This window comes from Microtus pennsylvanicus, chromosome 21, assembly GCF_037038515.1.
Source record: "Microtus pennsylvanicus isolate mMicPen1 chromosome 21, mMicPen1.hap1, whole genome shotgun sequence".
Taxonomy (NCBI): Eukaryota; Metazoa; Chordata; class Mammalia; order Rodentia; family Cricetidae; genus Microtus; species Microtus pennsylvanicus.
In genome coordinates, this window is record NC_134599.1 from 7,456,622 (window position 1) to 7,470,931 (window position 14,310).

General features: G+C 35.4%; 1 protein-coding gene across 1 annotated transcript in view; it reads left to right on the forward strand.

Moving 5' to 3' along the window:
• Positions 1–14,310, forward strand: part of Stk31 (serine/threonine kinase 31) — a 68,836-nt gene that overhangs the window by 37,208 nt on the left and 17,318 nt on the right. Inside the window, exons 14-21 of the mRNA XM_075955256.1 lie at positions 894–1,025; positions 2,796–2,897; positions 4,126–4,206; positions 8,363–8,488; positions 9,243–9,368; positions 9,531–9,617; positions 11,168–11,317; positions 12,686–12,808. Coding sequence (XP_075811371.1) covers positions 894–1,025; positions 2,796–2,897; positions 4,126–4,206; positions 8,363–8,488; positions 9,243–9,368; positions 9,531–9,617; positions 11,168–11,317; positions 12,686–12,808 — 927 coding nt within the window. The remainder of the gene's footprint in view (positions 1–893; positions 1,026–2,795; positions 2,898–4,125; positions 4,207–8,362; positions 8,489–9,242; positions 9,369–9,530; positions 9,618–11,167; positions 11,318–12,685; positions 12,809–14,310) is intronic.

Below are 14,310 nucleotides of genomic sequence, written 5' to 3' on the forward strand. Positions count from 1 at the left end.
TAATTAGTACTCCTAAAAAAATAGTATAGCCATTGTTGCTTGGCATATAATTGACTTCACTATACAATATGAATGGTGATTTTTATTTCAGTGAGTCTTAGAATATTGAGTTTCTTCTTAGTTTAAATTTAAAGATATCTTTGTCATCATTTTCTGTGTAGCAGATTTGTTGTAGGAAATTTGCTATATATAGAAAGTTAAGAAAAAACTTTTTAATACTTTTAGTGTAAGAGATAGTTAGACAGTATTCTGTGAATGGGCACATTTATCAGGTATGAATATACACATGTGCTTTGCAATGCATTGTCTTGTGAGCACTTTTGAAGGTATTTTCATAATTTTAGAGTATATTGTGAACATTTTGCCATGATCAACAATTCTTTACTGTCCTTTTGGATGTTTTCATTCTTACATAAACATATAGTTATTTAACCTTATCATATGTTGGATGTTGAAGGTATTTCCCTTTTATCATATAAATAATACTTTAGAAATCTGAACATATCTTTACGCATTATTTTTCAGATACCTATAATTTATAATTTTAAAGTTAAAAGGAATGAACATTATTGAAACTTGATACATATTGTGAAACTACTTTTGAGAAGGACCATTTCAACTTAGATCCTCACCGTAAATTTCAGTTTGTATAATGTTGGTATAGTGTATCTAATTTCATTCCTCAGTTGAATTGGAGAGTATTTCCTTTGGTACTTTGAGCACTGAACCATAGAAATGTGGTCAATTAGGAAATTCAGTTGGTTGCATTGCCTTGTAGACAGTTACAGAATTTTCTTAATATTCACTCTGAACCCAGGTACTTGCAAAATAATGATGTTTAGTGACTGTTGTTTCATGTGTTTGAAAATAAGGTAATTCTTTCTCTTATATAGTTTAAAAATCAGATCACTGACTGTTTAAATAAGAGCCCCAGTGTGGATTACTTGTTGTCCATTAAGAAGACTTTGAAAGGCTTAAAAGCTCAACTGAGATGGAAATTGGTTGAGAAGAGGAATTTGGAAGAAGTAAGAAAAAAATTGCTTCTAGCTAATGTGTTTTTGTTTTTCATTTTGGTTGAACTATTTCATAAAGCTATGTATAAATAAATACTCTCTAAAACCAGAGAGCTAGTGTATTCTTTTATTATGTACGTTTATCTTTTGAAAAATGACTTATTTTAATTATATTATTTAGTGTGTATGTGTGAATATGTGAGTGTGTCTATACCACTGTGACATGTGGATGTCAGAGAATAACTTGTTAAGTGTCAGGTCTTTCCATCATGTGGGTCTTGAGAACTGAGCTCAGGTCATTTGACTTAGAGGCACTGAACCATCTCACAGGCCCCAGTACTTTATCTTTTTATCTCTGTATATGGAAATAAATTTGAAATGACATTCATACTGAAAGCATGTGTCCCATATAATTAAGTATTTAAAAAATTAAATGTTTTTACATTGCTACCATGGTTTTTAGTAACACAAAAATTGTAGAATTAATTTTTGAACTTTTTTTTCCCCTATGAACTGTTAGAATGTTTGTTATAATACAAAACTACTACATTTAGGTTAGTAGGATAGTCTCCCATGGTTTCTTTTTGTGTGTGTGTGTGCGCGCACATGTATGTGTGCTCACATGTACATGAAAGTCAGAGGACAACCTTGGGTGTCATTCTCAGGCACTGTCTACCTTTATTTTTGTGTTTGTGGAGATAGTATGTTAGTGGCTTGGAGCGGTTAGGTTGAGCTCCAGGAATCCCTGTCTCTGCCTCCCTAGGGCAGGAATTGATGGGTCACGCTGTGAGCCTTTTTCCTGGAGATTGAATTTAGGTCTTTGACCTACAAGGCAAGCACTTTACTGTCTTCCCATCTCCAAAGGTAGAGTTTTGTGACAAAGTATTTTTAAAGATCATGCTCTCTTTTGTAAACTTATTTAACACTGGTTATAATATTTCTTGCAAGTTTTAAAAAATAGTTTCATATAATAATAGAGCTGGAGGGATTAGGATTTTCTAATTTTGACTACACTTCCTTTTAGGCTTGAAACTTTATGAATAAACTAGTAATTCTCTGAACTTTCTTGAGGATTTATTTATGTACAGAAGAGATCCAAAGTATGTTTTCATGCAGTGTGATTGTATCTTTTCCTCTTCTTAGCATGCAATTGGAAGCAAAATGGGAGCTATTTCATAACTAATTGCAGTTTAAGAGGTTTCTAGTTTTATTGTAGTTTAGGCTGTGCAGGAGGTGGTCTTTTCTAGTCTTTTCAACTTTTGGAGAAATATACCTGACGAGATTGGGCACATTCATTGTAGTAGTACTGTAGACATTGTAGACATAATTTAACTTTTTAATGCAGTCATTCCTTTTAAGGTATCTTATTTACTAAAATCCCATTGAAGTCATTTGGAGTATTTCTGAATCACAGAATTTCTCATAGTAGATAATTTAGATTTTCACATCTTTTTGTTGTGTATGCTTTTAAAAACCTGATTTCAAGTAAAAATTTCACAGAATCCAATTCAGTGGCTGTTTTTAATTTTTATCTTCACATTAGCTAGTTGTTTTTATCTTCAAGAAAATGTACAGGAACTTAAAACATATGCAATAATTTTTTACGTATAATACTTTTTTTTTATAGTTTTGGGGCAAGTTAGTGTTAGAATAAACTGATTTATTTAATGTTAGACGACCTGCTATATGTTAGGTACTGAAGGATGAATGTGAACCACACAGAATGATTTACTTTTCATCTAGTGCAATAAGCCTATTGACAACTTTTTCTCTCTGATATAGTCTGATGACCATGATGGAACTGAAATTGAGAAAATAAAACAAGAAATAACTCAGTTGCGCAATAGTGTCTTCCAGAAAATTTATCAGGAGAGGGAGGAATATGTAAGTATTTGATTCTCTGAAATTTTAAAGTAGATTTTACTCAGGAATTCGAATTTAAAAACATAGACTTCATATAATCATGTACTAGAGGCATCATTGTCATAGCAATGTTTACATGAATTTGCAAATTAATTAAATATGACAAAATTTGAGACAGTTATACCAATGTGGAAATTCAGATTATTATAAAGAAAAAAAATCACTTGTAATGTTCTCAGTGGTAAAAGTAGTAAGAAAAATTGAACTTCTTTAGTTTTTTTCTGCTTGTTTTTGGAAATGAGCTTCTGCATAGTTTTTTGTTGTAAAGCATAGAGAGTCTCACAGATTAACATTAACACCCTTTAGCTTAATAAGCAATAAAATCATGAATGGAGCAGCTTGATCTTCCTGAGTGATTGTAACCAGAAAAAAAAAAATCTCACCTTCGTTTCCACTCTACTCTTAAGTTCTGTGGCCTTAGAAAAATCAGCCAGTCCACTTTTATTCACAATTGAAAGAATATTTCATTTTATGTCTGAGAGATATTATGAAGGAGAGTTAGGTAAGGGACTGTTGTTTAAAGTAAAAATATTATGCAAATAATAGACAAGTGTCCAGCTTTATTTACCAAATTCATGTAACTATACATACCTTTGAATATTTGAATAAAACCTGGTAAATATTTAGAAGTTTTCCTTAGTAAATATGTTGATACATGACTTTGTAAATACTGTTTTCTCATTTGCTTCAAAGTGTATGTAGACTTATATACTTAATTTTATCTCAAGGCTTTTAGGATTGGCTTTTATGATTTTCTTCCTAAGTTAAATCATTATTTTAAAATGTTACTATGTTCTTGTTTTTGAGAAATGAAAGTTTATTTTTAGAATTAATTTTTTTTTTTTTGGTTTTTCGAGACAGGGTTTCTCTGTAGCTTTGGTGCGTGTCCTGGAACTAGCTCTTGTAGACCAGGCTGGCCTTGAACTCCAAGAGATCCGCCAGCCTCTGCCTCCCGAGTTCTGGGATTAAAGGCGTGCGCCGCCACCACCACCCAGTTAAAAATATTTTTATCTCACTTTGAATATGAACTAGCTCATGTTTTGCTTGATAGTTCTTGAAATACAAGTAAGATTAAGGATTATCTATTTTATTAGATTTAGGAAGGCATATGGTAATATATTTTCCTGAGGAGCAATATACCACAGTTGAATACATATTCATCTACAGTAGAAATACTTTCTAACTTTAGGAGAAGCTGAACACCTTGACGCAGAAATGGTTCCCTGAACTGCCTCTGTTATACCCTGAAATCGGATTACTTAAGTATATGGTAAGCTTTGTTTCCTCTGAGAATTGCCACCATGCAGCGAATGTAAAAAGCCCAGTGATGCTCAGATCATGCCAGTGTCACATCTGTAGTATCTTTTCTATGAAAATACTCCTGATAAATAGTTTAAAGGATTACTAGAACCTTTTTCTTGAGGCTGTCTTAAACCAGGTAGTTAAGTAGAGAGGTTGATGTGAAGTTTGGTTTTCTTGGCAAGCAGGACTCGAAAGCCAGGAGATTAGCATATTAAATAACTTGAAGAATAGGGAAACTAAATCTCTGAGGAGAATCTATATATACCCTAGTGTTTTAGATTGCCTGGTGGCAACAGAGAACTAGATGAAACACCATTGTTTAGAATTTTTAGAATTGCTTCCCAGTAGGGTTCCAGAATTCAACATGTACAAGTTCCTGACATAAAGCGGCATAATGTTTGTATATGTGTTGTATATGTGTTTTTTGTTTTTGACTTTTGAGACAGGGTCTTTTTCTTTCTCTTTTTTTTTCTTTTTTTTGGTTTTTCGAGAAAGGGTTTCTCTGTGGCTTTGGAGCCTGTCCTGGAACTAGCTCTTGTAGACCAGGCTGGACTCGAACTCACAGAGATCTACCTGACTCTGCCTCCTGAGTGCTGGGATTAAAGGCCTGTGCCACCACCGCCCGACCTTGAGACAGGGTCTGACACAATCTGAGCTAACCTTGAACTTCCATTCTCCTTCTGACCCTGCTGTAAGGTCTAGCATTACAGGCTTGAGTGACCATATTCCCGCTTTTCCACTATATTTTTAAAACATATGTAGAATACTTGTAATACCCAGTAAAATATGTGTTACATAATTAATTAGTAGACAGTGTTTTGTGAATGCATAACAAAAATCTGCAGTTTTGTTGCAGATAAAATTTTATTTTGAATATTTCCATTTCACAATTGATTGGATACAAGGAAGCAGTGATGGAGGAAGGTCATTGGTTAAATTAAAAGAAACTGCTTAGCTCTCATTTGTTAGGAGATAGGTGGGAGGAGTAAACAGAACAAAACGCTGGGAGGAAGAGGAAGTGAGGTCAGACTCCGCAGCTCTCCTCTCCGGAGCAGATGCTTCAGAGAGACGCCATGCCCCAGCTCCGACCCAGGATGGACTTAGGCTAGAATCTTCCCGGTAAGACCGGTGCTCACAGATTATTAGAGATGGGTTGATCGGGATGTGAGAATTAGCCTAGAAGAGGCTAGATAGGAATGGGCCAGAGCAGTGTTTAAATGAATACAGTGTCTGTGTAATTATTTCGGGGCATAAGCTAGCCGGGCAGGCGGCTGGGGTTTTGGGGACACAGCCCCGCCGCGCCCCTATTATTACAAAGCAGAATCCACAGATATAGAAGCTAATCATGTTTGTTTATTGAGATTGTCATTAATGCATGGCCAGGGATTTAATTTAGGCAGAGTACATGCTTGGCATGCATAAAACCTTTTGTTCAGTTTTCCAGCATTCTGTATTTAAATACAGATATTAAATAAAATATGTATAGTGACACTGATCTGCAGTGTCAGTACTTTGGAGGTAGAGGCAGGAGGATCAGAGTTGAAGGACAGTCTGGGCTACATGAGACCCTGTTGCAAAAAAAGTGTTATTAAGTTATGATAATAGCTAAAACATAATCTATAAAATAAACGTGTGAGTTTATTTTCATAAATATGTAAAGTGTTTTGGATCACGGTATGTGATCCAAGATTTCATCCCCAGATCCATAAAAATAAAGAACGTTCTTTAAACAGTTGTTATAATGTCTTCCCGTAATATATTTAAAAATGTTATGTAAGCTGGGTATCACAACTTACTATTAGAGTTTCCAAATTTGGGAAACTGAGGCACAAGAATTGCCCTTAGTTTGAAGCCAGCCTGACTTGTGTACTGAGTCCTAGGATAGCCTGGGATACTAAGTGAGAGTTGTCTTAAAAGCCCAAACACAGTTGGGTGGTGGTGGTAGTGGTAATGGTACACACCTTTAATTTCAGCACTTGAGAGTCAGAGGCAGGGGATCTTTGTGAGTTTTGGGTCAGCCTGGGCTACACAGAAAAACCCTGTCTCAAAAAACCAAACCAAACTTAAAAACCAAAAACCAAACCCAAGAAAAAAACCTTAGACAAACAAACTTAAAAATCCCCAAACACCAAGACAAACAATACAAAACCAAAACAATTTTAAAAAAAATGTGTATTTCTCTTTGATGCAAGTAACTCTAGCTGTAGAGACTTTCTTGTGTCTGGTGACTGATTGTGTGTATAGCTATATGGAAGCTGAAATTAACTTACTAATTTTGTTGTAGAAGATTATAAGAGGTGCAAATGATGATTTATGGATGCCCCCAATGACTTTAATATGTTCAAGATGATTTTTGATGTATATTCCTAGAAATCCTTTGTACTAATTATATATTATTGAAATTTAATAACAACACAAACAAGAACTAGAAAGCAATCCTATAGCCTTGCCTACTATAAAACTACACTGCAGTAAAACTTTGTCATTGTTCGGGTCATCTGTATTTTGAGAGTTCATGGGTTTAGATTCTCTGTCTTTTATAGACTAACCAATATTGCACCAGACTTCCTGGTCCTCTGGACTCTTATAAAATTTTTGTCTCTCTTTCTGTGATGTTCCCTGAGCCTTAGGTGTATGAATTGTGGTGTAGATGTAGCTACAAGAGCTGGGCACCCCATGGTCAGTGTTTCTTTCATTTTGACCAGTCGTGGTTTCAGTAATAATCTTTGCTGCAAAATAAGATCCTTTGATGTGGGGTGGGGGCTGTACTTATTGGGGAGTATAAGGATAAGTATTAAGAATACAGGTAGAACGAGGGGTGCACCCACCCACTGAGACAGTGGAGCTGATCTACTGGGAGCTCACCAAGGCCAGCTGGACTGTTACCGAAAAAGCATGGGATAAAACTGGGCTCTCTGAACATGGCGAACAATGAGGGCTGATGAGACGCCAAGGACAATGGCACGGGGTTTTGATCCTACTTAATGTGCTGGCTTTGTGGGAGCCTACCCAGTTTGGATGTTCACCTTCCTAGACATGGACGGAGGGGGGAGGACCTAGGACTTACCACAGGGCAGGAAACCCTGACTGCTCTTTGGACTGGAGAGGGAGGGGGAGAGGAGTGGGGGGATGGGGAGAGGGGTGGGAGGAGGGGGAGAAGAGTGGGAGGAGGGGGAGGGAAATGGGAGGCTGGGAGGAGGTGGAAATTTGTTTTTTTTTTTTACTCTCCTTTTATCAATAAAAAAATACTAAAAAAAAGAATACAGGTAGAAATTATAATGAACTGGAAAGTGGCAGTAGTAGTTTCATCATAACGTTCCAGGATAGCCAAAGCTGAACAAAGAAATCCTGTCTCAAAAAGCAAAGAAGGAATAAACAATCAAATCTACCACTAAAGAAAAAATTAATATTAATGTAAAAATGTAAAAAATGTTACAATTAAATTTTTTGAAAATCATTTTTACATTTAAGGATGTTAAGCAGGAGTAGAGATGTCAGGATTACTTTATAACAGTCATAATATTTAGATTTCTCATTATTTTATAACTACCTTCAGTTGTCTTCATTTTAATTTTTAGGAGATATATGAGGGAGATAAATCCCAAATTTGTCTCCTAACAGATGGGGATAAGCTATGGTGAGAAATCTACAGCAAAAACAGCCACTTTATTCACAAGGCAATAATTCCAACTCAGTCTTCTAATACAGAGTCCCTGACTCTGATGGGTTGACCTTGTGAAATGAAGCTAACTAATTACTGAATGATTCTGTGACTCATAACATAACCATATTAAAAAGAATCTAAACTTTAGCCAGGTGGTGGTGGCACATGCCCTTAATCCCAGCACTTGGGAGGCAGAGGCAGGTGGATCTCTCTGAGTTCGAGGCCAGCCTGGTATACAGAGCTAGTTCCAGGACAGGCACCAAAGCTACAGGGGAACCCTGTCTCGAAAAACAAAACAAAACCCAAAAAACAAAAAAGAATCCAAACTTTAAACATTTTTATTTTTCAATTAGATTGATGATTTTCATAGCATTTAATAATATGCCCCTAATTATATTGGTGATTTGAAAGCCTTAAGGAATTTTTTAATTGTCTAAATGTAATAAAAATTTGTGCCTAGAATTCTGGTGGTCTTCTTACTATGAGCTTAGAGCGAGACCTTCTTGACACTGAGCCCATGAAGGAACTTAGCAGCAAACGTCCTCTGGTGTGCTCTGACGTTAATGGGCAGCCAGTTCTCTTAAAGGTAATTTTAAGTTCTGATTTATGGAAGCTTCAGAAGTAGTGATGCTCAAGAAGAAAACAAACCCACTATTCTAAAGTATGTAAGTTGACTTGCATGATGATTGTACTTGAGCTAATTTTGACCTTCCTCTCATTTCCCTAAGAGTACTTGATTTTCTTTTTTGGGTAAACTTACTGCATTTTGTTCAATAGCCTTTAAAAATTCTTGTTTTTTCCTAGATGTTTCTTGAAAGCTTAGCTACGTCACCAACACAATCTTGGGTTGCTTAATTTCTTTGAAATTTTTATTTTCAAATTTTTTATTCATTTTATATATTTATGTTTATAGTGTTTTGACTACTTGTATATCTTTGTTCAGTATGCATGTCTGGTACCTGTTCATACAGTGTGAGACTCCACTTGGGTGCTGGGATCCAAACTCTCCTCTTTCACACGGACACCAAGTGCTCTTAACAACTAATCATCTCCTCAGCCCCTTAATTTCTTCTTATGAGCTGAGACTGTGCATGAATTTCAAAGGGTCTTTAAGTTGGCCTTAGTTGCTACATATATGGGGATGTAGAGTAGGCTACAGGTAGAATTACTTTTTTCTTCCCATATTACAGTATTCAATGCATATAGAGAAGGTACTTAAAATAGAAAAATAGATACACTTTACCTTGTATGCAATAACCTATCATATTTAAGTTAGAATAATAAATTAGAATGGGATTTTAATGTTGAAATTGCCAATGTCTTTTTTTGTTGTTGTTCAGGGCTATTCTGTGGATGTTGACACAGAAGGCAGGGTGATTCAGAGAGCAGCCTCCTATTATAGAGCTTGTGGAAATTCTAAGGAAGAGTCTGGATTACTGCCATTGATATTCTTGTTTCTGTGTAAGGTAAACTTAAGTTAATTCATTGAAGAAATGATTTTATTTAAAGTAAGTTTTAAAGTAGTGATTTTTTCTTGATATAAAACAAAAGTTAATAGAATCACTGTATAATGCAAATATATTGGTTAATTGTTCACTTTGAGTTACATTTTCTATTTTGCTTCTTAGTCTGATCCTGTTGCCTACCTGATGGTCCCATATTATCCTAAGGCAAACCTGAGTGCAATTCAAGCTAGTATGCCTTTAACTTCAGAAGTAAGTAAAAATCATTTTCAGGGATGCATTAAATGAGAAACTAACATCTAATATGTAACACCCTGTAGATAGAAGTTTCTGTCCTGCCTAGTCCTGCAGCCATTCTGTCCCAAAGAAACACATTATTTATAAACTGTTTGGCATACTGCTCAGGCTTATTATTAACTAGCTCTTACAACTTGAATTAACTCATGATACTTATCTCTATTTAGCCACATGGCTTGGTATCTTTTCTCAGTAAGGCATTCTCATCTTGATTCCTCTGCATCCAGCTAGTAACTGCATCTCTGCCTTTCCTCTTCCTAGAATTCTCCTGGTCTGGTTGCCCCACCTGTACTTTCTGCCTTGCTACTGGCCAACTAGCATTTTATTAAACCAATATGAGTGACAGATCTTACAGTGTACAAGAGTATTATCCCACAGCAACACCTAATACTACATGCTGTCCTGCACAAATATTTGGCCTGCATTATTCTATTTCATTGTTTTATCAGCTCTGTACAAGGATTAAGTGACTTGTATAGAACCTCTTCATCCAGAAGTAGAGCTGAAACTTAAAGTTCGGTCTTTCTGGTTCCAGAGCCCAGACTTAGTAGCCATTAAGCTGTGCTATGTGTAACTGCCTGTGACAGTAGTTGATACTTTGAAAGTGGCAGCTTTAGATTTTATTTTAAATTTAGAGGAGGTTCTGATTCTTCCTATTTAGTAATTCTTACTATTTTATTCTCTTCTAGATACTTTATGAGGTGGTTATTTATAATTTAAGTTGCCTTAGATTGTGTGTGTGTATGTATGTATGTGCATATGCATTTCATGTGCCTGCATGTGTGCAAAGACCACTTATGATGTTGCCAGTTACATAGAGTATTACTTAACTTTTCTATTGCTGTGGTAGAATACCATAAGGAAGGCAACTTTAAAAGAAGCATTTAATTGGACTTAAAATTCCAGAGAGTACATGGTGGTGGGAAAGGTGTGAGCTCCTATCTTGAAAGAAAGGAGGCAGAGAGCACAACTGGGGAATGACTCTAGTTTTTTTGAAATCTCTAGTCTGCCCTGAGTGATGTACCTCCTTCAATAAGGTCATTTTTTCTAATCCTTCTCAACTAGGTCTACCAACTAGGGACTGAGTGTTCAAACCAACATTAGCCTATTGAGGTCATTCTTTTTCTTGTAAAAGAAAGCATTTAACCAAGGACTTGCTTACATTTTCTGAAGGTTATTCCATTGTCATCGTGGGGAAAGCATGGTGGCATGCATGTGACTGGAACACATGTATGAGCGCTACATACATCCACAGGCTGGGGTGGGGGTGATAGGTAGATATGCTGGGCTTGACATGGGCTTTTGAAACTTGAGGCCATTATTATTTAAACAACCACACATAGTTAAGCTTTATCTAGCCTTTAATTCTTTGTCTGTGATATATCCTTAATTTGAAGGAAGCTTTACTTTATTTCTGGGACAATCTTAACAGAGACAAAATTTATACCTGAAAATGAGTTGTCAATTTTCTAAACTCCATCTCTTTCATATATATTTATTTGTAGGAAGCTTTAAAAGTCATGAAAGATGTTGCCCGAGGCCTGCATACATTGCACAATGCTAACATAATTCATGGATCACTTCATCAAAACAATGTATTTGCCTTAAATCGTGAACAAGGAATTGTTGGAGATTTTGACTTCACCAAATCTGAGGTAAAATACCATAGCTGTACTGGACAGAAACCTTTTAATAAATGGTTTAAAACTTCCACACAAAGTGGTAATGTATTGTAAGATTTGCACTTTCAGTTAAGGTGTGCCATGTTGTACAAATAGTATTTGTAACAATCATCTAGATTGTGATGAGCATTGTGTGTTTTTGCCATAAATACAGAAACAGTCTAACCTACTCAATGGCATTGACATTGCTCATTATTTTTCTTTTCAGAAAACACATAAGAACCTCCTTCTGTTTGTGTGCCTTTCTCTCACAGATTAAATTCAGATATACATGCTTTTCTATTATTAATATAGTACATAAGAAGAAGACTGAGAACCATGGGTGTTTTTGTTTAAGTCTAGGTTCAGCTACATAGCTTAATTTGGTGCCATATTATCTCCCAATAGGCAGTTTGTAGAGATAACAAAGTCCAGACAATTAAGAGAATGTGATACTCTTATTTGTATATGTGGAATACGAAGTCTAGAAATATAATCACAAGGGAGAAATTTCCTTTTTTTATTTTTAGTTGACAAAGATGTATATGTTTATTATATATAGCCTGTTGTTTTGAAGTATGTGTATAATATGAATGGCTAAATCAACAATTCCCATTTAAAATACAACTTTATTGAAATGTAGTAGAAAATGTAGAATTCAGTACTAGTTTTTTAGCATATTCATAGAGTGGTGCCACTTTATGAATTGCCACTAATTCCAGATCATTTTTATCACACCTCAAAGTAGTCACTGATTAGCAGTTAATTTTCATTTCTGCTTTTGTTCAGGCCTTGGAAGCCAGTAATAAACTTTTTTTCTGGATTCACTTATTCTGTAATTTTATAAAAGTAAAATGAGGCAGCACTTGACCTTTTGTGAATCACTTTTGTTACTTGTGTAACTTTCAGAGTTAATGTATGTTGCGGCATGTTTAAGGATATAATTCTTTTTATGACCAAATGCATTTAATTGTATGCGTATGTAATACTTTGGTGTTTGTTTTCATTAGTGGATAGATATTTGGATTTATACTTCTTTCGGTTTACTGAAGACAGGGTCTTACTGGGTAGTAACTGTTGGCTTTGAACCATCTTTGTAGCACAGGTCTTGAACTCATAGTGCTCTTCCTGCCTTAGCTGAGATTACAAGTCTGTACCCTCAAGCCTAGCTGTAGGCTTATGCTTCTCAGTTATTATGAATTCGTTATTATGAATTGTACCCTAACTAAAACATTAGTGTACCAATTCTTTGAACAGATATTTTAGAGGTAAATAATGACATATTTCAAAAGAACTTTAAATTGAGAACACAAAGCCCTCAACTGTTTTGTCTCTAAAATGCTTACAATACTGTTTTTGTAGAGTCAGCGAGCTTCAGTGAACATGATGGTTGGTGGATTGAGTTTGATATCACCTGAATTGAAAATTGGGAAACCTCCTTCTGCAAGTTCAGACTTATATGCTTATGGCTGCCTTTTGTTATGGGTATGTTGCTTTTTTAAAAAATCATTAGTAATTTACATATGTTTCAGAATGTAAATGGATAAGTGTAGTGATTTTTCAGCCATTTTTCTGGATGAAGAATAATGGTGTAACTTTTAAAAGTAAACTTTGTTTGTGGATATGGATATGTGTGTGTTATGTTTGTGTGGGAGTACACATGTACCTGTGTGTTTGCATGTAGGGATCAGGGATCAACTTTGGATGAGTTACTAGGAGTCATCTATTTGGTTTGTTGACATGGTCTGTCACTGTGCTGCGGGAGCTCCTTCTGCTGTCATTGTTTAGAGCTTGCCAAGTCCGCTAGGCTGGCTGTCCAGTGAGTTTCAGGGATCTTCCTGTCTGCCTTCCCCACACTAGGATGATAGGCATGTGCAGTCAGACCCATGGTTTCTTTTCCCTTGGGTTCCGTGGATTAAACTCAGGAACTTATTCTTGGGTGGCAAGCACGTAGCCATCTTCAGGATTAGAACTTTTAAAAAAGTTCTTTCAATCATAGACTGTTAATACCCTTTTTACTACTATACACTTTCTATAATTTAGATGGATACAAATTATAGGCATTACATTATTCTTAGTTTTTTATAGTCAGTATTGACAGTGAAGATTTTATTTTATAGTAATGTAGAAGAAATTCATGCATGTGTGGAAAATAATGCTAAATGAGCACTAGGTATATTTTTGCTTTTAGTGTATACTAGATGTTACCCATCACTTGAGAATTGAGTGATTTGGGACTGGAAAGATGGTTTAGTGATTGAGAATTTGAGTGGTTGAGTATTAGGAAGTTTATCTGTTCTTCTAGTGAACATTATACTGGCGCCTCTGGCCCAGGGATGAACAAATGTTTTCTATGAGGAGTCAGCTCATTGCATTTTTAGACTCTATGGCATGGTATGTGTTGTCAGTATGGAGTTATTCCGCTGTAGCACCAATATAGGTAATTATTTTGAACATATTTTGTTTTCTATATACTTGTTAAAATCTCTTCATAACTTTTGCCTGGTTTTAAATGGGTTGTGTTCTGATTATTAACTTTTTCTTCAGGTGAGTTCTTTAGGAGCTTTTAAATATGGGGTCATATCATCTGTAGATGGGTAATTTAACTTCTCTGCTTTTGTATCCCTTTTATTTCTTTTCTTGCTTTATTGCTTTGGCTAAGAATTTAGCACTGTATTGAATAAAAGGGTTGTGAGTAGACACCCTTATCTTCTTGATTTTAGAGAAAAATGCTTTAATATTATATAAAATAAAGTAGGGAAGTATAAAATATTCAAACAATATAGACTATTCCATCTAAACAGCTACAGAATGCAGATTCTTCCCCCACCCTGTAAAACTTTGTCTATTCGTTTGTGAAGATATCAAACAAAGAGTACCTTCTAAATCACATCAGTTTTCATGCATGTGACATAATGTCACTATTTAACCTCCTGTAACTAATTTCCTCTTTGGTTTGCCCCGTATCTTTTGTGTTACTTCTCTTT